Source organism: Manis pentadactyla, chromosome 2 (genome assembly GCF_030020395.1).
Source record: "Manis pentadactyla isolate mManPen7 chromosome 2, mManPen7.hap1, whole genome shotgun sequence".
In the NCBI taxonomy this organism is placed as follows: Eukaryota; Metazoa; Chordata; class Mammalia; order Pholidota; family Manidae; genus Manis; species Manis pentadactyla.
In genome coordinates this window covers 65,125,086-65,147,007 of record NC_080020.1, presented here as the reverse complement: position 1 = coordinate 65,147,007, position 21,922 = coordinate 65,125,086, and the positions used below count along the sequence as shown (strand labels likewise).

At 39.0% G+C, this 21,922-nt stretch overlaps 1 protein-coding gene across 19 annotated transcripts in view; it reads left to right on the top strand.

Moving 5' to 3' along the window:
- The window catches only part of CAST (calpastatin), a 128,621-nt gene that overhangs the window by 105,190 nt on the left and 1,509 nt on the right, over positions 1-21,922 (top strand). For all 19 annotated transcript variants that reach the window (XM_057493141.1, XM_057493197.1, XM_057493152.1 and 16 more), the window contains 5 exons: positions 471-563; positions 1,846-1,890; positions 2,312-2,404; positions 3,725-3,802; positions 20,965-21,026. In XM_057493141.1, coding sequence (XP_057349124.1) covers positions 471-563; positions 1,846-1,890; positions 2,312-2,404; positions 3,725-3,802; positions 20,965-21,015 — 360 coding nt within the window. In that variant the 3' untranslated portion in view covers positions 21,016-21,026. The remainder of the gene's footprint in view (positions 1-470; positions 564-1,845; positions 1,891-2,311; positions 2,405-3,724; positions 3,803-20,964; positions 21,027-21,922) is intronic.

The window sequence follows — 21,922 nt, the reverse complement described above, 5'->3', positions numbered from 1 at the left end:
CCGGGGCGAGGCTGCTGGGAGGCAGGCGCTGCTAACTCAGCAGCAGACCCTTCCTCACCTGCAGCACAGCCATCAGATTTGCTACTTGGCCTGGTCCTTCAGGGCTGCTTATGAAGAGTCAGAGTTGTAAATATTCCCTCTCTAAATGCCAAGGCACAGTGAAATTCACATAAAAAGGTGTTTTATACCCACGGGTTTTATCTCCTTAAATGACTCCTGACCATGATTATTTAGTCATTTATTTCCATTTAAATTACAGATAGAAAATTCACAGATGTGGAGTGACATACAGAAGCATGGGGGTTTACTTTTTTTCATTACATCTGTTGAAGTCATCCATTTTTTATTGCTTAAAAAATCAAAATAGACTGTATGTTTTGCCTTAGAAAAGTACAAACGCCGAATGTTCTGTTTTAGAATGTATTCTCTGTAAAGAGGAAATAAATATTATGTCTGTTGAATGTTTATAGGAAAGAGCTAAAGCTGAACATAGAGACAAGCTGGGAGAAAGAGATGACACCATCCCTCCTGACTACAGACACCTCCTGGATAATGATAATGAGGTAAGTAAAGGCAAAGGTCTGGACTGGGTAGACACTACAAAGCTTCTTAAATCCAGACTTCACTTGAAGTGAGTAGGAGGGACACTTTAACAATAGCATAATAACCTAGGGTGACTACTTTTAATGTGCCTTGACAAGCAGCTGTCTAGGATTCTGTTTAATATTTGAGCCAACAGTGTTTGTTCACTAAGGCAGGCACTGTGACATAAAGAGGGTTGATAATTTTAAGTCACTCACTGATGCTTAACAATTCCAAGGCTTGTACACAGATCCATTCTCTTTGCAAGAAGAGGCTATAAAAAAGAATATTTGTAATCCTGAATGAAGCAGAGTTTTGGTTGGAGAGCACAAAGGGAGCTGGTATTGGATTAACTCATAGGGCAAATAAAAAGGCCCTCCAAGAAAGGGTCTCCTTCCTTCGCTACACCACCACCAGTGCTTTTGAGTGAAGACAGGCAAAACCATGTTCCCTATCACAAGTCCTATTTCTATATCTAAATATATCTATCAAGAAGTCCCTGACCTTTTGTCTCTAACATGGAAGCCAGTTTTTTTTTTACATCAACCCGGTCTGTACCCTACCCTTCCTACTCGGCGCCTAGTTGCAAGTCAGTGAGATGATAAATAACCCTTTCCAAACCTGTTCTTCAAATAAAAACAAGCCCAAATTCCATCATCCTCTTTCTGTACTGACTCATCTGGTGGGTGTGATGACTCTGGTTTAGAGTGTCACCAGTGTGTGTCTCCTGGTTCAGGAATCAGTTCTCCTTGCTTGTGTTCAGTATTCCTCAAGATGGGGATTGCATCCTGCTAGAATCCTCCCTCCTTTGACAGAACCACCTGACCCTGCTTGTATTCTCTGGGAAATGTATTATTTAATGCCTTTGCCTTTGTAGATGGGAAAATCCCTGGTGAGTTGTACTTGTAATCCTGACTAAAAAAGACTGTACCTGTAGACTATTCCAGTGCTTCAGATCCTTCCAAAGGGTAATTAAATCTAATAAGACATAAAAACACAAGCTACTCTTTGTACTATTTTAAGAAATATAACACACAATGGCAGACAGTTCCCAAATAATTGTTTCTTTCACCTCCAGGACCAGACTGTCTTGAATTTTCCTCAAGGCTATTGAGATACTTATAGGGTAGTGATAATGCAAAGCTGGCAGAGAAATAGTAAGGACCCAGGTTTATCAGTTACTGCAAGTCAGTGGATAATAAATTATATAAAGACCCACTATACCTAAGTAAGCCTTTTGAAATATCGATATTTGTTTTTAAGGGCAAGCAAGGAAAGCCACCTACAGAGAAATCTGAGGACTCAAAGGTAAATATCATAGCAGCATATTTCCAAAAAGATTGTTTTTCCATTATTGCTGAAACTTTATTTTACATTTTAGATATCTGAAGTGACTAAGTGCCTACCCTGTGCTTGGTATGATGCCAAGACATGCATTCAAAAAGTGGATGTGTTAATGAGTGATTTCTCACTTAGCTCTCACAAGAGCCCTTCAAGACAGAGAGTTCCAGATTAGAAAATAGAGGCTCAGAGAATTCTGAGCACCTTGTAGAAAAGGATGGAAGAAAATAAAGCTGTCAAGATTTCCATTTTTCTAACATTTCCATGACTATATGTTAGGAAAAGATGTTTCTTAAATAAGCCTCTTTTCAGTGATGTAGGAAAATATCCTATATAGCATTTTTGCCTTGTACTGATTCACTGATGGTTGTTTCCGTTAACAATTCAGAAACATGCAGATGACAAAGACCCCATCGATGCCCTCTCCGGAGAGCTTGACAGCTGCCCCTCAACGACAGCAGCCTCAGAGAATACAGCAAAGGTGGTGTAATTTTTCATATGGACTTTCTTTGAATATGTGTATCTATACATAGACTGTAAAATGATTGATGCCATAGAGAACTTGAAAATAAGAGAAAGAAAAAATACCTAATTCTACTACTCTACACACACTGTCATTTGGTATACTGCTTGTTCTTCCTTACGTTTATGTTTCACATAGTTAAGAGTCCATATGTAATCACACTTAATATTGTAAATGTTTTCCATGTTGCTTTGTAATCTCCATAGCTACCATTTTTGGTTGCCACACCATATTGTTGGAACAATCAGGATTTGTCTTCGTTCATTTAAAGTGAGAGCCACCCAACTACACTGCCTCCTCATGCCCATTGCCCTCCGGGTCTCCTGGCCTTTCCTGCCCTGGCCGATGGGCTGACTGCTTACTGCTCAGGGCCCAGTTCAGGCGCCAGCTCTTTCAGGAGGACTCCTTTCCCAGGCCCAGGCAGGCATGCCTAGGAGATACTGCGGGCGTGGCTCCAGACCATCACAATACAGCCGCATGGCAATAAAGCAAGTCAAACGAATTTTGGTTTCTCAGTGCCTAAGAGTTATGTTTACAATATACGTATCTCAGTACTTTAGTGCTAAAAAATGCCAACCGTCCTGAGCTGTCAGCACGTTGTGGCAATCACACTCACCATAACAACCAGTGTAGTCAGTGAGCTGGGCAGCCAGCAGCGCAGCAGAGGTAGCTTACCTCAGGGCTCAGCATGAGCAAAATGCCTGTTCCACAGCAGGCAGAGTGCTCAGCGATTAAAAGTGAATGAAAAAACTAGTCTGGCAAGTTATAGGACGTCCATAAACTACACCCCTCAAGTCAAGTGGAAGAGTGAATTGAGTGGCCTTCATTGTTCTTTTCTGAAAAATTAGCAACAGCCAAAACACAGCAACTAGATCTGCAGTATTAAACATCTCTCTCAATCATTGAATTGTCCGTTTTCTGGACTACCTCAGCATCCCGTTTCTCACTCCTGAAATGCATAAGTAATGCCTTTGTGGTGAATGGACTTTTTATATGTGACTTTCTCCAGCTTGGATTATTTCCATTGTTACGTTTCCATAATACTGAAAACACTGTCCTATTCTTGCTTTACTGGCACAGCAGCAGTGTGACCCACATTTTCCTCCTTATTTTTATCCTTTTTTTACCTCCTGCGTTAGACATTTCTGTGTACATTCACTATTCAAAAAAAAATCATGATTAAAATTCAAAGTTTTCCATTATTTAGAGTGAGTTGCTTGTAGCCAGATGGACTGGTAACAGCACAGCAATAGCCTCATTACATTTCCTTTGCTTTAGGACAAAGACAAGATGAAGACAACTGCTTCCAGCTCCAAAGCACCCAAAAGTGGGGGTAAAGCAAAGGATTCTGCAAAGGTAAACAGAGCAGTAAATATACTTTTAGTCCTACAGTTTCGATTGGGATCTAGTTAATGTGAAATAATTGTTCCAAGTCCTATCTGTCCCTTAGCATGTCTTGCTAAAAAAATTGAAGTTTTAAAGACCTTTGTTAACTGGTACCTTAGAAATCTAAATGAACATTTTTAACACAATTTCCTGTATCACCAGCCCTTATCACACAAAACATGGCTGAGCCTTCTGTAACTTTATTGTTTCCAGTATCAGCTGACCCCTCTGTGCAAGCCCAGAATCAGGGTAGGCCCTCTCCCCTTCCCCCAAACGCCTATTCCCCACTGTCTGCAGATAGCCTTGCCTTAAAGAGAAAATGAGGCCACCCTGCAGAGAGTCCTTGGGGTCCCCTTCCCACTAACAATCCCTCTCTCTTCCTTGCCCTTAAGCCCCTTCTTTCTCTCAGGGGTCAGTACTCAACTCTCTCCAATCTCTTCATCTTAAATACAAGCATACCTTAGAGAGTTTGCAGGTTCAGTCTCAGACCACACCAACAGAGCAAACAATCCCCTGGTTTCCCTGTGCATATGAAAAGCTTATACTATACCATAGTCTATTAAGCATGAACAGCATTATGTCTAACAATGTGCATTCCTTAATTATTGCTAAAAAATGCTAATCATCATCTAAGCTGTCAGTGAGTTGTATCACCATAATAAATAATGAAAAAGTTCGAAATATTGCAAGTGTTACCAAAATTTGAAACAAGACACTGAGCAATTTGATGCAAGATTGCCATAAACCTTTAATTTGTAAAAAACGTACTATCTGTGAATCTCAAATGAGGTATGCCTATACTTTTTTTTCCCTTGTAATAATACAAACATGTTCAAGTTCTTTCACCACTTTAAAAGCAGTCCTCAGGTTGACAAGCCCTGCTGCCCCATTTCTCTCCTCTGCCTCCTCTTAAGCTCTGCCTGAGATCAGCAGTGACAGTCCGGTTGCTGTCTCACTGGTCCTTGTCAATCCTTAGTTTATTTGATCTCTCAGTAATATGCCTGTGGGCATTGGAGTTTATTAGTAATGGATTGAGACTTTGCGATTGCTGGAATGAGTGACTCTCTTTTACACTTCTGCTTCTGCAAAGACCCAGACCCCCGCTTCTCACTGCCTGCTGCATGTTTCTACCTGAATAACACATTGACAGTACAGAGTCATAGACTATATTGCATTAAATCTAAATTGCCATCAATTATAAAATAAACCATTACTTTATATACCAGTAAGGAAAAATTAATTTGATTACAATATGCTATTCATTAAGAACACAGCAAATTGAGACAGGTTAAACTAAACGTGTACATGGTAGAGAGACACCACCAGAAAATGTGGTTTATGTAAACTGTAGAACCTAGAAGTGGCATATAGAATTAGAGAAGAGCTTAGAGTTACTGTGAATCAGCATATCATTAGGTACTATCTGGGAGGGAAGACAGTGTTGCATGTTGCTCTAGAAAGTGGAAGTTACAAGGTCTAGTTTCTTAGAATTGGGCTTAGTGAAGCACAACAGCTGGGAGCTTCCTATTAAAATTACTCAAACTGTCATCAGGGAAGGAATGGAAGTTGACAACTTCTAGATCCCTGCCAATTCCAGTAACATGATGCAAATGGCTATTACTGTGATCCCCTGACTATGATGAGATAAAGGTGTACCTTTAAAACCAGGAGAGTGAGTTCTAGTTCAAGTCAGTAACATAGGAAGATCCTGAGCTCACTTCCTCCAGTTTGGACACACCAAATTTACACCTCCATAGAAACAGTTTCCTCTGAAAAAGAAAAGGCCAGAAGCTACCTGAGTGATTCCTACTCATTTAGCAGGTAGGAGAGACAGGGGCATAATCTCTCCATCAACCCCAGCCCTGGGGCAGTGACCCACATTAAGAGGGAATCCTACACCAGGCATCCCAACTCTAAGCTCTGCACCTGAGAGCCAGGCCCCTAAATCATCTAGCTTGCAGGCCAGTGGGGTTCACTTCCCCAGGACCCACAGGCTACAGCACTCTAAGGGATGGTTCTTAAAGGGTTTGACAGCTCAGACTTACCAGCCCAGAACAGAGGCAGTCAGGTTCCCAGACTTTGGCTTTTTTTATGTGTAGGCCTGAGGGGAAGGCATCTGATTTCACACACATCTAGGAGCCTGCTGAACTACTTTCTGGGATGAAAGCTGGCAAGCACCATCTTCGTGCTTTCTGTCTCTTCCCCACTTTAGCCAGTGTCTCCCAGAAAAAAGTTTGTACGCTCCTCTGGTGCTCTGATTTTTTATAGCTGCCTCCAGGGAACACGTCTAGAGCCATCTGGTTCTGTTAATCAGCAGGGCTTATGCTTATGGGTCTAACAGAACTGTAACCAAAAGAGAACAAGTTCTGATGCCTCCCTCCCTCATGGCACAGCAACATGTGTAGTTTGAGGTGCCCAGTCTCTGTGACAGATGCTATTAGCTTATCTTCATACTGCAGCCTAAGGGACAGGCTTCCAGTTAATACACATCTACGGGCCAACTGTAATCTTTTCCAGCACCTCAGCGTGGGTACTGTTCACTCTCTCCTTCTGCTGTGATCCAAAGTGCCAGTATCTCCCAGAGGGAGCTTTTACACATACCTTGTACCATGATTTCTGCAGCCACTGTCCAGGGAATCCTCTTGATCACCAGGCTCTGGTGGCCAATGTGGCTGATGTTGCTGGGTCCCCCAGGCCTGTAACAATTAGAGAGACTGATCATGGCAGGCTGACCAGCACTGCAGAAAGACTGAAACACCCCCCATCTTTCTGTGGGAGAGACTTGTTTGTCCTGGGGCTGTGGCCTGAGAGGCAGGCTTCTGGTTTAGCACGCATCTGCGGGCCTCTGGGTGTGTGCTCTTCAGGGAATGCAGGCCAGTGCTTGCCATCTCGTACTCTCCCCCTACCTTGCTCCAGGTCACTGGCATGTCACAGAAAGGGGCTTATACATACTTCTGGAGCCCCAGTTTTTGTGACTGCCTCCCAATCACCTGGGTCTGGTGACCAGCAAGACTTACACTTGCCCCACAGAATCATATATACTTAGATAGTTTAAAAGCTGCTGTTTGAGGAACTGGCTTCCAATCAGCCTGTATTTAGGTGCTGAATCCTCCTTTTGGAACACTGACAGATCTTGGCACACCTTCAACTACTGGGAACCATAAAAATGAAGTAGGCTGCTTAGACAATGACAAAAATTTAAGAGACAACAAAAGCAGGGTTTAAAAATAAGGTTCACCTCCTACACAAAGCCATTCCTTCAAGACTGGGAGAAGTGGCTATTTTTATCTAAGGCATAGAAACCAATGTAGAGAGTCAGGAAACTGAAGAAACAGAGGCCTATGTTCCAAATGAAAGAACAAGATAAAACTTCAGGGAAAAAAATCTTAATAGAATGGAGATAAGTGACTTAATCTGATAAAGAGTTCAAAATAACAGCCATAAAGAGTCTCAGTGAACTTGGGATAGGAGTGGATGCTCATAGAATTGCAAGAGATAGAAAATATATGAAAATATAAAATACAGGTCAGAGAGCTGAAGAATACAATAATTGAACTCAAAAATACACTAGAAGAAAGGATCAGTGAACTCAAAAACTGAGCAGGGGAACTCACCCAATCAGAGCTAAAGGACTTACAGGACATCATCATCAAGCAGACCAACATTTGCAATATAGGGGTCCCAGAAGGAGAAGACAGAAAAGGGGGCAGAAAACTTAGTTGAAGAAATAATGGCTGAAAACCTCCCTTACCAGGGGAAGGAAGAGACATCCAGGTCCAGGAGGCCCAGAGTTCCAGAGATGAACCCAGAGATAGCCACACCAAGACACCAGCTAAAGACAAGGACAGAACCTTAAGCACAGCAAAAGAAAAAAAACTTCTTATGTACACAGGAACTCCCATAAACTATCAGCAGAAACTTTACTTTGCAGGCCAGAAGGGAGTGGCACAATGTATTAAAAGTGCTTGAAGAAAAAAACATGCAACTAAGAATACTCTACCTGATGAAGCTGTCATTCACAATGCAGGAGAAAGTTTTCCAGATAAGTAAAAGCTTAAAAGGGTTCATCACCAGTAACCTGGCCTTGTAAGAAAGGATTTCTTTCTTTTTTTTTTTAGATTTTTAAAGTTATTTTATTAGCTGAAGTTCTTAGGTGCTAAATTTCCTGAATACTTGCTTTTTTTTTTTTTAAGATAATTATTTTTTTTATTGAAGGGTAGTTGACGCACAGTATTACATTACATTAGTTTCAAGTGTACAACACAGTGATAAAACATTTATATACATAATTCTAGGTTCCAGCTATCACCCTACCAAGCTGTTACAATAACTTGACTATATTCCTTATGCTATACATTACATCCCGGTTACTTATTTATTTTACCATTGGAAGTCTGTCCTTTTTTTTTTTTTTTTTTTTTTTTCTGAGGGCATCTCTCATATTTATTGATCAAATGGTTGTTAATGACAATAAAATTCTGTATAGGGGAGTCAATGCTCAATGCACAATCATTAATCCACCCCAAGCCTAATTTTCATCAGTCTCCAATCTTCTGAGGCATAACAAACAAGTTCTTACATGGAGAACAAATTCTTACATAATGAATAAGTTACATAGTGAACAGTACAAGGGCAGTCATCACAGAAACTTTCGGTTTTGCTCATGCATTATGAACTATAAACAGTCAGTTCAAATATGAATACTCATTTGGCTTTTATACTTGATTTATATGTGGATACCACATTTCTCTCTTTATTATTATTATTTTTAATAAAATGCTGAAGTGGTAGGTAGATACAAGATAAAGATAGAAAACATAGTTTAGTGTTGTAAGAGAGCAAATGTAGATGATCAGGTGTGTGCCTGTAGACTATGTGTTAATCCAAGCTAGACGAGGGCAATAAAACATCCACAGATACAGAAGATTTCTCTCAGAACGGGGGGGTGAGGTTCTAAGCCTCACCTCTGTTGATCCCCAATTTCTCACCTGATGACCCCCCTGCGACTGTGCCTGTCTTAGGTTGTTCCTCCCTTGAGGAATCTTACCCGTCTCTGGCTAACCAGTCATCTTCCGGGGCCATACAGGGAAATGTAAAGTTGGTAAGTGAGAGAGAAGCCTTATTGTTTGAAATGGTTAGCTTTTTATTTCCTTGCATATTTATGCCCTGTAGCTTCTATGCCCAGCATTTGTCTTGAGGTATCTTTACCACTTGGAAGAATTATGATACTTGGTAAATTTGATATGAGGCACGAATTCTATTTAAGGGTTGTAATTAGGAAGGAAGAAGAAAAGCTATAGAAGTAGCAGGCGGAAGAAAACATGGGAAGATTGATTATTTCTTTGACATATCTTCTTGTAGAGTAACTTCAGCATGTATAGGTTTTAAGCTACTACTTAAATTGTGCACACACATTAACATAATAGGAGTATAGTTACATAACCAAAGCATACCTGTAATTACCAGCCATCTCCAGTGAAACCAAGAAAACCAGTTAGGCACCTTGGACATTTGTGAAAACTTATCTATGATATGGTGGATATTGTCCAACTGAACTTGAACAGTCTGAGAGAAATCAGACAAATTAAAACAACCCATCCCTGGGGAATGTTAACATCCCTTATGTTCTTTTAACAGTAAATAGTCTGTAGTTGTAAGATTTTGGAGTGCTACAATTTTCACTTCTCCTAATTCTTGGTTGAGTTCCAACAGTATAGATCCAGTCAAATTTGTTGTTTTACTGTATGCACAGGCCAGCTTAGATATCTCCTTCCTCATTCCCATGGCAAGTCCAGGAACTGGTGGGATGAGTGCAACTACAGCTGTAGCAGTGCGTGGATCTTTGTTGGGGTTTTTTGATGATCATCTTCTGGCATGAGTCTTCCAGAGAGTGCTGATGTTGGAAGTTCTCTTTCATATCGTATCTTAGTTCATTTTCAGGGTAGCCCAATTAGGCTTTGATCTTCTGTATAAACGCAAACAGACCCTTTGCCTACACTTTTATGTGCCCTTTATACCCTTGTGTAGAACTCATTGGAGGTTACCACACAGGAACTGCCCTTTTTGTTTTGTTTTGTTTTCTTTTGTTTTTGGTATCACTAATCTACACTTACATGACGAATATTATGTTTACTAGGCTCTCCCCTATAGCAGGTCTCCCCTATAAACCCCTTTACAGTCACTGTCCATCAGCATAGCAAAATGTTGTAGAATCACTACTTGCCTTCTCTGTGTTGTACAGCCCTCCCTTTTCTCCTACCCCCCCATGCATGTTAATCTTAATACCCCCCTACTTCTCCCCACCCCTTATCCCTCCCTACCCACCCATCCTCCCCCGTCCCTTTCCCTTTGGTACCTGTTAGTCCATTCTTGAGTTCTGTGATTCTGCTGCTGTTTTGTTCCTTCAGTTTTTCCTTTGTTCTTATATTCCACAGATGAGTGAAATCATTTGGTATTTCTCTTTCTCTGCTTGGCTTGTTTCACTGAGCATAATACCCTCCAGCTCCATCCATGTTGCAGCAAATGATTGGATTTGCCCTTTTCTTATGGCTGAGTAGTATTCCATTGTGTATAAATACCACATCTTCTTTATCCATTCATCTATCGATGGACATTTAGGTTGCTTCCAATTCTTGGCTATTGTAAATAGTGCTGCGATAAACATAGGGGTGCACTGATCTTTCTCATACATGATTGCTGCATTCTTAGGGTAAATTCCTAGGAGTGCAATTCCTGGGTCAAATGGTAAGTCTGTTTTGAGCATTTTGATGTACCTCCATACTGCTTTCCACAATGGTTGAACTAACTTACATTCCCACCAGCAGTGTAGGAGGGTTCCCCTTTCTCCACAGCCTCGCCAACATTTATTGTTGTTTGTCTTTTGGGTGGCAGCCATCCTTACTGGTGTGAGGTGGTACCTCATTGTAGTTTTAATTTGCATTTCTCTGATAATTAGCGATGTGGAGCATCTTTTCATGTGTCTGTTGGCCATCTGTATTTCTTTTTTGGAGAACTGTCTGTTCAGTTCCTCTGCCCATTTTTTAATTGGGTTATTTGTTTTTTGTTTGTTGAGGCGTGTGAGCTCTTTATATATTCTGGACGTCAAGACTTTATCGGATGTGTCATTTTCAAATATATTCTTCCATACTGTAGGGATCCTTTTTGTTCTATTGATGGTGTCTTTTGCTGTACAGAAGCTTTTCAGCTTAATATAGTCCCACTTACTCATTTTTGCTGTTGTTTTCCTTGCCCGGGGAGATATGTTCAAGAAGACGTCACTCACGTTTATGTCTAAGAGGTTTTTACCTATGTTTTCTTCCAAGAGTTTAATGGTTTCATGATTTACATTCAGGTCTTTGATCCATTTTGAGTTTACTTTTGTATATGGGGTTAGACAATGGTCCAGTTTCATTCTCCTACATGTAGCTGTCCAGTTTTGCCAGCACCACCTGTTGAAGACACTGTCATTTCGCCATTGTATGTCCATGGCTCCTTTATCAAATATTAATTGACCATATATGTCTGGGTTAATGTCTGGATTCTCTAGTCTGTTCCATTGGTCTGTGGCTCTGCTCTTGTGCCAGTACCAAATTGTCTTGATTACTATGGCTTTATAGTAGAGCTTGAAGTTGGGGAGTGAGATCCTCCCTACTTTATTCTTCTTTCTCAGGATTGCTTTGGCTATTCGGGGTCTTTGGTGTTTCCATATGAATTTTTGAATTATTTGTTCCAGTTCATTGAAGAATGTTGCTGGTAGTTTCATAGAGATTGCATCAAATCTGTATATTGCTTTGGGCAGGATGGCCATTTTGACGATATTAATTCTTCCTAGCCACGAGCATGGGATGAGTTTCCATCTGTTAGTGTCCCCTTTAATTTCTCTTAAGAGTGACTTGTAGTTTTCAGAGTATAAGTCTTTCACTTCTTTGGTTAGGTTTATTCCTAGGTATTTTATTTTTTTTGAAGCAATTGTGAATGGAGTTGTTTTCCTGATTTCTCTTTCTGTTGGTTCATTGTTAGTATATAGGAAAGCCACAGATTTCTGAGTGTTGATTTTGTATCCTGCAACTTTGCTGTATTCCGATATCAGTTCTAGTAGTTTTTGGTTGGAGTCTTTAGGGTTTTTTATGTACAGTATCTTGTCATCTGCAAATAGTGACAGTTTAACTTCTTCTTTACCAATCTGGATTCCTTGTATTTCTTTGTTTTGTCTGATTGCCGTGGCTAGGACCTCCAGTACTATGTTAAATAAGAGTGGAGAGAGTGGGCATCCCTGTGTAGTTCCTGATCTCAGAGGAAATGCTTTCAGCTTCTCGCTGTTCAATATAATGTTGGCTGTGGGTTTATCATAGATGGCCTTTATTATGTTGAGGTACTTGCCCTCTATTCCCATTTTGCTGAGAGTTTTTATCATGAATGGATGTTGAACTTTGTCAAATGCTTTTTCAGCATCTGTGGAGATGATCATGTGGTTTTTGTCCTTCTTTTTGTTGATGTGGTGGATGATGTTGATGGACTTTCGAATGTTGTACCATCCTTGCATCCCTGGGATGAATCCCACTTGGTCATGGTGTATGATTTTTTTGATGTATTTTTGAATTCGGTTTGCTAATATTTTGTTGAGTATTTTTGCATCTACGTTCATCAGGGATATTGGTCTGTAGTTTTCTTTTTTGGTGGGGTCTTTGCCTGGTTTTGGTATTAGGGTGATGTTAGCTTCATAGAATGAGTTTGGGAGTATCCCCTCGTCCTCTATTTTTTGGAAAACTCTAAGGAGAATGGGTATTATGTCTTCCCTGTATGTCTGATAAAATTCCGAGGTAAATCCATCTGGCCCGGGGGTTTTGTTCTTTGGTAGTTTTTTGATTACCGCTTCAATTTCGTTGCTGGTAATTGGTCTGTTTAGATTTTCTGTTTCTTTCTGGGTCAATCTTGGAAGGTTGTATTTTTCTAGGAAGTTGTCCATTTCTCCTAGGTTTCCCAGCTTGTTAGCATATAGGTTTTCATAGTATTCTCTAATAATTCTTTGTATTTCTGTGGGGTCCGTCGTGATTTTTCCTTTCTCGTTTCTGATACTGTTGATTTGTGTTGACTCTCTTTTCTTCTTAATAATTCTGGCTAGAGGCTTATCTATTTTGTTTATTTTCTCGAAGAACCAGCTCTTGGTTTCACTGATTTTTGCTATTGTTTTATTCTTCTCAATTTTATTTATTTCTTCTCTGATCTTTATTATGTCCCTCCTTCTGCTGACCTTAGGCCTCATCTGTTCTTCTTTTTCCAATTTCGATAATTATGACATTAGACCATTCATTTGGGATTGCTCTTCCTTTTTTAAATATGCTTGGATTGCTATATACTTTCCTCTTAAGACTGCTTTTGCTGTGTCCCACAGAAGTTGGGGCTTAGTGTTGTTGTTGTCATTTGTTTCCATATATTGCTGGATCTCCATTTTGATTTGGTCATTGATCCATTGATTATTTAGGAACATGTTGTTAAGCCTCCATGTGTTTGTGAGCCTCTTTGCTTTCTTTGTACAGTTTATTTCTAGTTTTATGCCTTTGTGGTCTGAAAAGTTGGTTGGTAGGATTTCAATCTTTTGGAATTTTCTGAGGCTCTTTTTGTGGCCTAGTATGTGGTCTATTCTGGAGAATGTTCCATGTGCACTTGAGAAGAATGTATATCCTGTTGCTTTTGGATGTAGAGTTCTATAGATGTCTATTAGGTCCATCTGCTCTACTGTGTTGTTCAGTGCTTCCGTGTCCTTACTTATTTTCTGCCCAGTGGATCTATCCTTTGGGGTGAGTGGTGTGTTGAAGTCTCCTAGAATGAATGCATTGCAGTCTACATCCCCCTTTAGTTCTGTTAGTATTTGTTTCACATATGCTGGTGCTCCTGTGTTGGGTGCATATATATTTAGAATGGTTATATCCTCTTGTTTGACTGAGCCCTTTATCAATATGTAGTGTCCTTCTTTATCTCTTGTTACTTTCTTTGTTTTGAAGTCTATTTTGTCTGATATTAGTACTGCAACCCCTGCTTTCTTCTCACTGTTGTTTGCTTGAAATATGTTTTTCCATCCCTTGACTTTTAGTCTGTACATGTCTTTGGGTTTGAGGTGAGTTTCTTGTAAGCAGCATATAGATGGGTCTTGCTTTTTTATCCATTCTGTTACTCTGTGTCTTTTGATTGGTGCATTCAGCCCATTAACATTTAGGGTGACTATTGAAAGATATGTACTTATTGCCATTGCAGGCTTTAAATTTGTGGTTACCAAAGGTTCAAGGTTAGCCTCTTTAGTATCTTACTGCCTAACTTAGCTCGCTTATTGAGCTGTTATATACACTGTCTGGAGATTCTTTTCTTCTCTCCCTTCTTATTCCTCCTCCTCGATTCTTCAAATGTTGGGTGTTTTTGTGCTGTGCTCTTTCTAGTAGTGCTCCCATCTAGAGCAGTTCCTGTAAGATGTTCTGTAGAGGTGGTTTGTGGGAAGCAAATTCCCTCAGCTTTTGTTTGTCCGGGAATTATTTAATCCCACCTTCATATTTGAATGATAGTCGTGCTGGATACAGTATCCTTGGTTCAAGGCCCTTCTGATTCATTGTATTAAATATATCATGCCATTCTCTTCTGGCCTGTAGGGTTTCTGTTGAGAAGTCTGATGTTAGCCTGATGGGTTTTCCTTTATAGGTGACCTTTTTCTCTCTAGCTGCCTTTAAAACTCTTTCCTTGTCCTTGATCTTTGCCATTTTAATTATTATGTGTCTTGGTGTTGTCCTCCTTGGATCCTTTCTGTTGGGGGTTCTGTGTATTTCCGTGGTCTGTTCGATTATTTCCTCCCCCAGTTTGGGGAAGTTTTCAGCAATTATTTCTTCTAAGATACTTTCCATCTCTTTTCCTCTCTTTTCTTCTTCTGGAACCCCTATAATACGGATATTGTTCCTTTTGGATTGGTCACACAGTTCTCTTAACATTGTTTCATTCCTGGAGATCCTTTTGTCTCTCTCTATGTCAGCTTCTATGCGTTCCTGTTCTCTGATTTCAATTCCATCAATGGCCTCTTGCATTCTATCCATTCTGCTTATAAACCCTTCCAGAGTTTGTTTCATTTCTGCGATCTCCTTTCTGGCATCTGTGATCTCCCTCCGGACTTCATCCCATTTCTCTTGCGTATTTCTCTGCATCTCTGTCAGCATGTTTATGATTCTTATTTTGAATTCTTTTTCAGGAAGACTGGTTAGGTCTGTCTCCTTCTCTGGTGTTGTCTCTGTGATCTTTGTCTGCCTGTAGCTTTGCCTTTTCATGGTGATAGGAATAGTTTGCAGAGCTGGGACGAGTGACGGCTGGAAGGACTTCCTTTCTTGTTGGTTTGTGGCCCTCCTCTCCTGGGAGAACAGCGACCTCTAGTGGCTTGTGCTGGGCAGCTGCGCACAGACAGGGCTTCTGCTTCCTGCCCGGCTGCTATGGAGTTAATCTCCGCTGTTGCTGTGGGCGTGGCCTGGCTCGGGCAGCTACTCCAAAGTGGTGGAGTCGCGTTGGAGCAGGAGCTGCTGGGAGGCTATTTATCTCCGTAAGGGGCCTCCCTGCTCCCTGCAGCCCAGGGGTTAGAGTGCCCAGAGATCCCCGGATTCCCTACATCTGGATAAAGTGTCCCACCCTGCTCCTTTAAGACTTCCAAAAAGCACCCGCCAAAACAAAACAATGACCACAAAAAAAAAAGAAAAAAAATTAAAAAAAAAAAAAGTGGCCGCTCGTTTTTCTTTATTCTCCAGCGCCAGCCTCAGGCCTCTGCTCACCGATCTTGCTGCCCTGTTTCCCTAGTATTGGGCTCCCTATCCCTTTAAGACTTCCAAAAAGCGCTCGCCAAAACAAAACAGCAAAAAAGCAAAAAAAAAAGGTCACGTGCTTTTCTTATGTCCTCCAGCACCTGGCCTCCAGTGCCTGCTCACTGTTCTTGCTGCCCTGTTTTCCTAGTATCGAGCGCCCTGCACTCTGGCCCGGATGGCTGGGGCTGGGTGTTCGGCAGTCCTGGGCTCCGTCTCCCTCCCGCTCTGCCTGCTCTTCTCCCGCCGGGAGCTGGGGGGAGGGGCGCTCGGCTCCCGCGGGGCCGGGGCTTGTATCTTACCCCCTTCGCGAGGCGCTGGGTTCTCTCAGGTGCAGATGTGGTCTGGATATTGTCCTGTGTCCTCTGGTCTTTATTCTAGGAAGGGTTGTCTTTGTTATATTTTCATAGATATATGTGGTTTTGGGAGGAGATTTCCGCTGCTCTACTCACGCCGCCATCTTCCGCCCCTCAGGATTTCTTTCTTATAAAAATTTAATAATATGGATAATTGTTGAACCACTTGCGTTGCATATTTGAAACCAAGAATAGGATCATATAATTTTTAAAAAGTGCTTTTTTCAAACTGAAGAGAAAGGGCACTAATTAGTAACCAGAAAACATGTGAAAGTACAAATCTCACTGGCAGTAGTAAAATTCAGAATACTCATGTTACAAAAGTGGTAAATTAATCACATATGAAGCTAGTATGCAGGTTAAAAGACAAAAGAAGTAAAAATAACTAACTACAATAATTGGTTAAGGGATATATAAGATAAAAATATGTAAAATGGGTATCAATAACAAAACTTGGTATGGGGAGTAAAAACTTAAAACATTCAAACTTACAAGACTATTTTAAGTTGATTATAACTTGTTATATCAAAAAAAAACTTGCTCATGGCAACCACAAGCAAGAACCTACAGAAGGTACACAAAAGAGAAAGAGAAAGGAATCTAAGTATATTACTACAGAAAATCATCAAATCACAAAGAAAAAGAGCAGGGGAAAAAGGAGGGAACAAAGAAACTATAAAATAGCCATAAAACAGTTCAGCAAATGACAATAAGTACACACCTATCAATAAGTACTTTAAATGTAAATGGACTTAATGCTCCAATCAAAAGACATAGTGGCAGAATGGATAAAAAACAAACTCATCTAAATGCTGCCTACAGGAAACTAGCAGAAAGTGAACAGATGGAAAAAGATATTCCATGCAAATGGAACCCTAAAGAAAGCTGGGGTAGCTTACTTAAATCAGATAAAATAGACTTTAAAACAAAGACTATAGTAAGAAATAAAGAAGGGCAGTACATAATGGTAAAGGGGTAAATTCTGCAACAGGATATAACATTATGCCCCAACATAGGAGCACATAATATATAAAGCAAATATTAATAGACATAAGGGAGAAATAGCAATACAGTAATAGTAGGGGACTTTAATACCCCACTTTCACCAATAGACAGATCATCTAGACAGAAAATCAATAAACATCTGCCTTAAATGTCATGTTACATTAGAGGGATTTAACAGATACATACAGAACACTCCATCTAAAAAAAAAAAACAATACATGTTTTGCTCAAACACACAGAGCAATATCAGGATAGGCCCATGTTAGGCCACAAACAAATCTCAATATGTTTAAGACTGAAATCAGATCTTTCTAACCATAATGATATAAAACAAAATCAATTATAAGAAAAATAGAAAGTTTGCAGTTATGTCAAGATTAAACAATATGCTACCAAATAACCAATGCATCAAAGGAGAAATCAAAAAAATACCTTGAAACAAATTATGCAATGCAGGAAAAGCAGTTCCAAGAGGGAAGTTCAAAGCCATACAGGTCTATCTCAAGAAACGAAAATTTCAAACAACCTAACTTTATACCTTCAGGAACTAGAAAAAGGAGAACCAAGTCCAAAGTTATTAGAAAGAAGGAAATAACAAGTAAATGAAATAGAGGCTAAAAAGACAGTAGAAAAGGTAAAATTGACAAACCTTTAGCTAGACACACTAAGAAAAAAAGGTCTCAAATAAGTAAAATTGGAAATGAAAGAAGATATTACAACTGATAGCACAGAAATACAAAGGGTCATAACAGACTACTATGAACCATTATATGCCAACATATTGGACTGCCTAGAAAAAATAACCTGCTAGGACAGAATCATGAAGAAATAGAAAACCTAAACAAACCAATTAAGTAAAGAGATGGAATCAGTAATCAAACATCTCCCAACAAACAAGTCCAGGAACAGACTGAATGTTTGGTACAAGAATTCACCAGTGAAGCAAAGAAGAATTAACACTTACCCTTCTCAAATTCTTCTAAGCAAATAAACAGGAGGGAAAGCTCCTAAACTCACTTTATGAGGAGAGCATTATCTGATACCAAGCCAGACCAGGACACCAGAAGAAAAGAAAATTAAAGGCCAATATCCCTGATGAACTAGACTGGAAAACTCCTCAACAAAAATATTAGCAGATTAGAATTAAACAATACATTAAAAGGATTATATACCACAATAAGTGGGATTTGTTCCAGTAGTCTGCAAATCAATCAGGGTTATACACCATATAATAAAATAAAGGATTAAAGTCATCTGATCATCTCAGGTACAAAAAGCATTTAACAAAATTGAGTATCCATTTATGGTAAAAACTCTCAACAAAGTGGGTATAGAGGGAATGCACGTCAACATAATAAAGGCCATATATGACAAACCCTCCCACGGCTAACCTCATACTCAATGGTGAAAGCTCAAAACTTTTTCTATATGATCAGGAAAAAGACAGGGATGCCTATTCTTACCACTTTTATTCAGCATAGCATTGGATGTCTTGTTCAGAGCAATTAGACAATAAAAAGAAATAAAAGGTATCCAAATTGGAAAGGAAGAATTAAAACTCACTATTTGCAATGATATATAGAGAAAATGCTGGAGTCCACCAAAAACTGTTAGAACAGACTCAGTAAAGTTGCAGGATTCACAAAATCAATATACACAAATCTCTGTGTTTCTACACACTAATAATGAACTATAAGAAATAGAAATTTAAAAAATCTCATTTATAACTGTATCACAAGGAATACCTAGGAATAAGTTTAATCAAGGAGGTGAAAAACCTGTGTGTTGAATGTTACAAGACATTAATTAAAGAAATTGAAGGCACAAATAAAAGATATTCCATACTCATGGGTTGGAAGAACCAATCGTTTTTAAATGTCCATACTACCCAAAGCAATGTACAGATTCCATATACTCCCTATCAATATTCCAATGACATTTTTCAGAAATAGAAAAAAAACCCTAACATTTGTATGGTACGAAAAGGGATCCCAAAAGCTAGTGCAGTCCTGAAAAAGAACATAGCTAGAGGCAACATGCCTCTCTGATTTCAAACTATGTTACAAAGCTATAATAATCAAAACAGTATGGTATTGGCCTAAAAACAGACAAATAGAACAGGGCAGGGAACCCAGAAATAAACCCATGCATACATGGTCATTTAATATATGACAAGGGACCTATGAATAAACAATGGAGAAAGAACAGTCTTTTCATTAGATAGTGTTGAGAACGCTATACCCCTATGTTGTACACCATACACAAAAGTAATTCAAAGTGGAGTAAAGACCTGGACCATAAACCTCCTAGAAGAAAACATAGGCTGTAAGCTCCTTGACATCAGATTTGGCAGTGATTTTATGAATTTGACACCCAAAGCAAAGGCAACCAAAGCAAAAACACATAAATGGGATGACATCAAACTGAAAAGCTTCCAGACAATGAAGGAAACCATCAACAAAATGAAAAGGCAGCTTACCAAATATGAGAAAATATTTGCAGGTCATATATCTGATAAGGGGTTAATATTCAAAATATATAAATAACTCATACAACTCAATAACCTCCCAAAAAAATTTAAAAATAGGCAGAGGATCCAAATAGACATTTTGCTAGACATATGGATAGCCAACAGGTACATGAGATGCTTAACATCACTAATCATTGATTAGGGAAATGCAAATCAAGACCACAATGAGGTATTACCTCACATTTGTTAGAATAGTTAGTATCAAGACAAGAAATAAGTGTTGACAAGGATATAGAGAAAACGGACCCCCTGTGCACTGTTGGTGGGAAAGTAAATTGGTACAGCCACTATGGAAAACAGTATGGAGGTTCCTAAAAATATGAAAAATAAAACTATGATTATCTGGAAATCCTGAGTATTTATCCAAAGAAAATGAAAACACTAACTCAAAAAGATAATGCACCCCCATGCTCATTATTTACAAGAGCCAAGACAGGGAAGCAACCTAAGTATCCACTGGTGGAATGGATACAAAAAATGTGGTATATATATTATGAAATAGTATTCAACCACAGAAAAGCAGGAATTTTGTAATTCCTGAAAACATGGATGGACCTTGAGTGCATTATGCTAAGTGAAATAAATCAGAGAAAGGCAAATACTATAATCTTACCTATATGTGGAATCTAAAAACAAAGCAAAAAACAAACTCATAGATTGGTGGTTGCCAAAGTCATGGGGTAAGGAGTGGGTGAAATGGATGAAAGGGGTCAAAAGGTACAGACTTACAGTTATAACTTATGGCAATATAACATACAGCATAGTGACTATAGTTAATAATACTGCATTATAAACGTGAAAGTTGCTAAGAGGGATCTTAAAAGTCCTCATCACAAGGCAAAAAAATTTCTGGTGACATGTTGTTATGTTGATCATTTTGCTGTATAAATATCAAATCATTATGTTGTACACCTGAAACTAACATTATATGTCAGTTATACCTCAAAAAAACATGTAGTAAAATCTATAAAGGATGTAAGAAACTGGATAATTAGTAGCTCATGCCATTATATCTCAAATGGATAAACTACTTGTTTGCTTATTTAATTTCAGTTATACAAAGTACATGATCAAAAATAGAAAGCATAAAAACCTTGTGTACTATGGATTAGCTGCCCGACAATTCCCCCAAGTAGAAGAGACCACCATAGAATGAATGAATACCATCCAAAATCAGCTATGTATTTTTTTGATTACTCTAGCCTTCAGAAAAATCATGTCTAGAATAAAATATTTAGAATCACTTAAGGTTATTTTCAGTGTATAAACTTGAAGGGAAAGAATTTATAGTATTTGGGCGAATAAAAAGAATATACTTAGAAAAGACCATCTTATTTTTCCCTACCTTCTGAGTTTCTACTGGTTGATCAGATTTTTGATATTAAAAAAAGAGATCATTGATGGGTTTGCTTTCCCTTTTAGGCAAAGAAGGAAACTTCCAAGCCAAAAGCTGATGAAAAAAATACAAGTTAAAGTTCACACTGGTAAGTTGGGTGTGTGTTACAAATGAAGATAATTGTACCTTCTAAGGACCTGGGTGTTACAGGTGACAGGAAGGAAGTTCACCTCTGAGTGTTCCATCTCTCTCTTTATACTATTAGTGTAAATTGCACATTTAAAAATCTATAGAGTAATTCCCTGAAAAGCAGTAAGTGGAATTATTGTAGTAACAGAATGTTTAAAAACATTAATCTTATAATGAAGAGCTCTTTAAAATACTAGGCCAGGCCCTTAAACTAAATGACCATCCAAGTCTATTTGACTCTCTGAAACCCAAATGCAGGTGGCTGTGATAAAGTCACATTAGCATGTCACATCTTACAGCAGTATGTCCTTGAGCTTTGCAGTTACCCAAAACACCAACACACACAGTAAGTAACCCACAGAGTCTGGTCAAAACTACAGGATTTTCGGAACAAGAACCAAGGACAAGACCACTTTTGTTCATTCATAGTTTTTAAAAGTTTATGGTGACTGAAGAGCTCTTACAGATAGGTGAGGGAATCTCTGAGATCTATCTAGAGAGATGGGCTCTTATTAACTTCAGAGAGAAGTGGTCTTATTCTAAGCCTACAACAAGCTTAAAACTGCTGTTGACCAAAGCCGAAAGGAAATCAACATGTGGGTTAAATTCCCTTCAGCTCTCTCACCATGATCCAGTTTTATTTCCTATAAAGAGGGAGGTATAATGATTAGAATTGCTTTAAACTGTTTTTTTAAATTTTCTGTTAAAATCCAGTCTCATTTACTTAAAGGAAATTCCTTCTTGTTGTCTGTTGTGTTTTGTGTCTGTTATGTTTTTGGGTTACATTTACTATGCCTGTAACTTAGAAAATTGTATCAAATGGTTTATTGGATTTTTTTTCTTTTAATTTTTAAA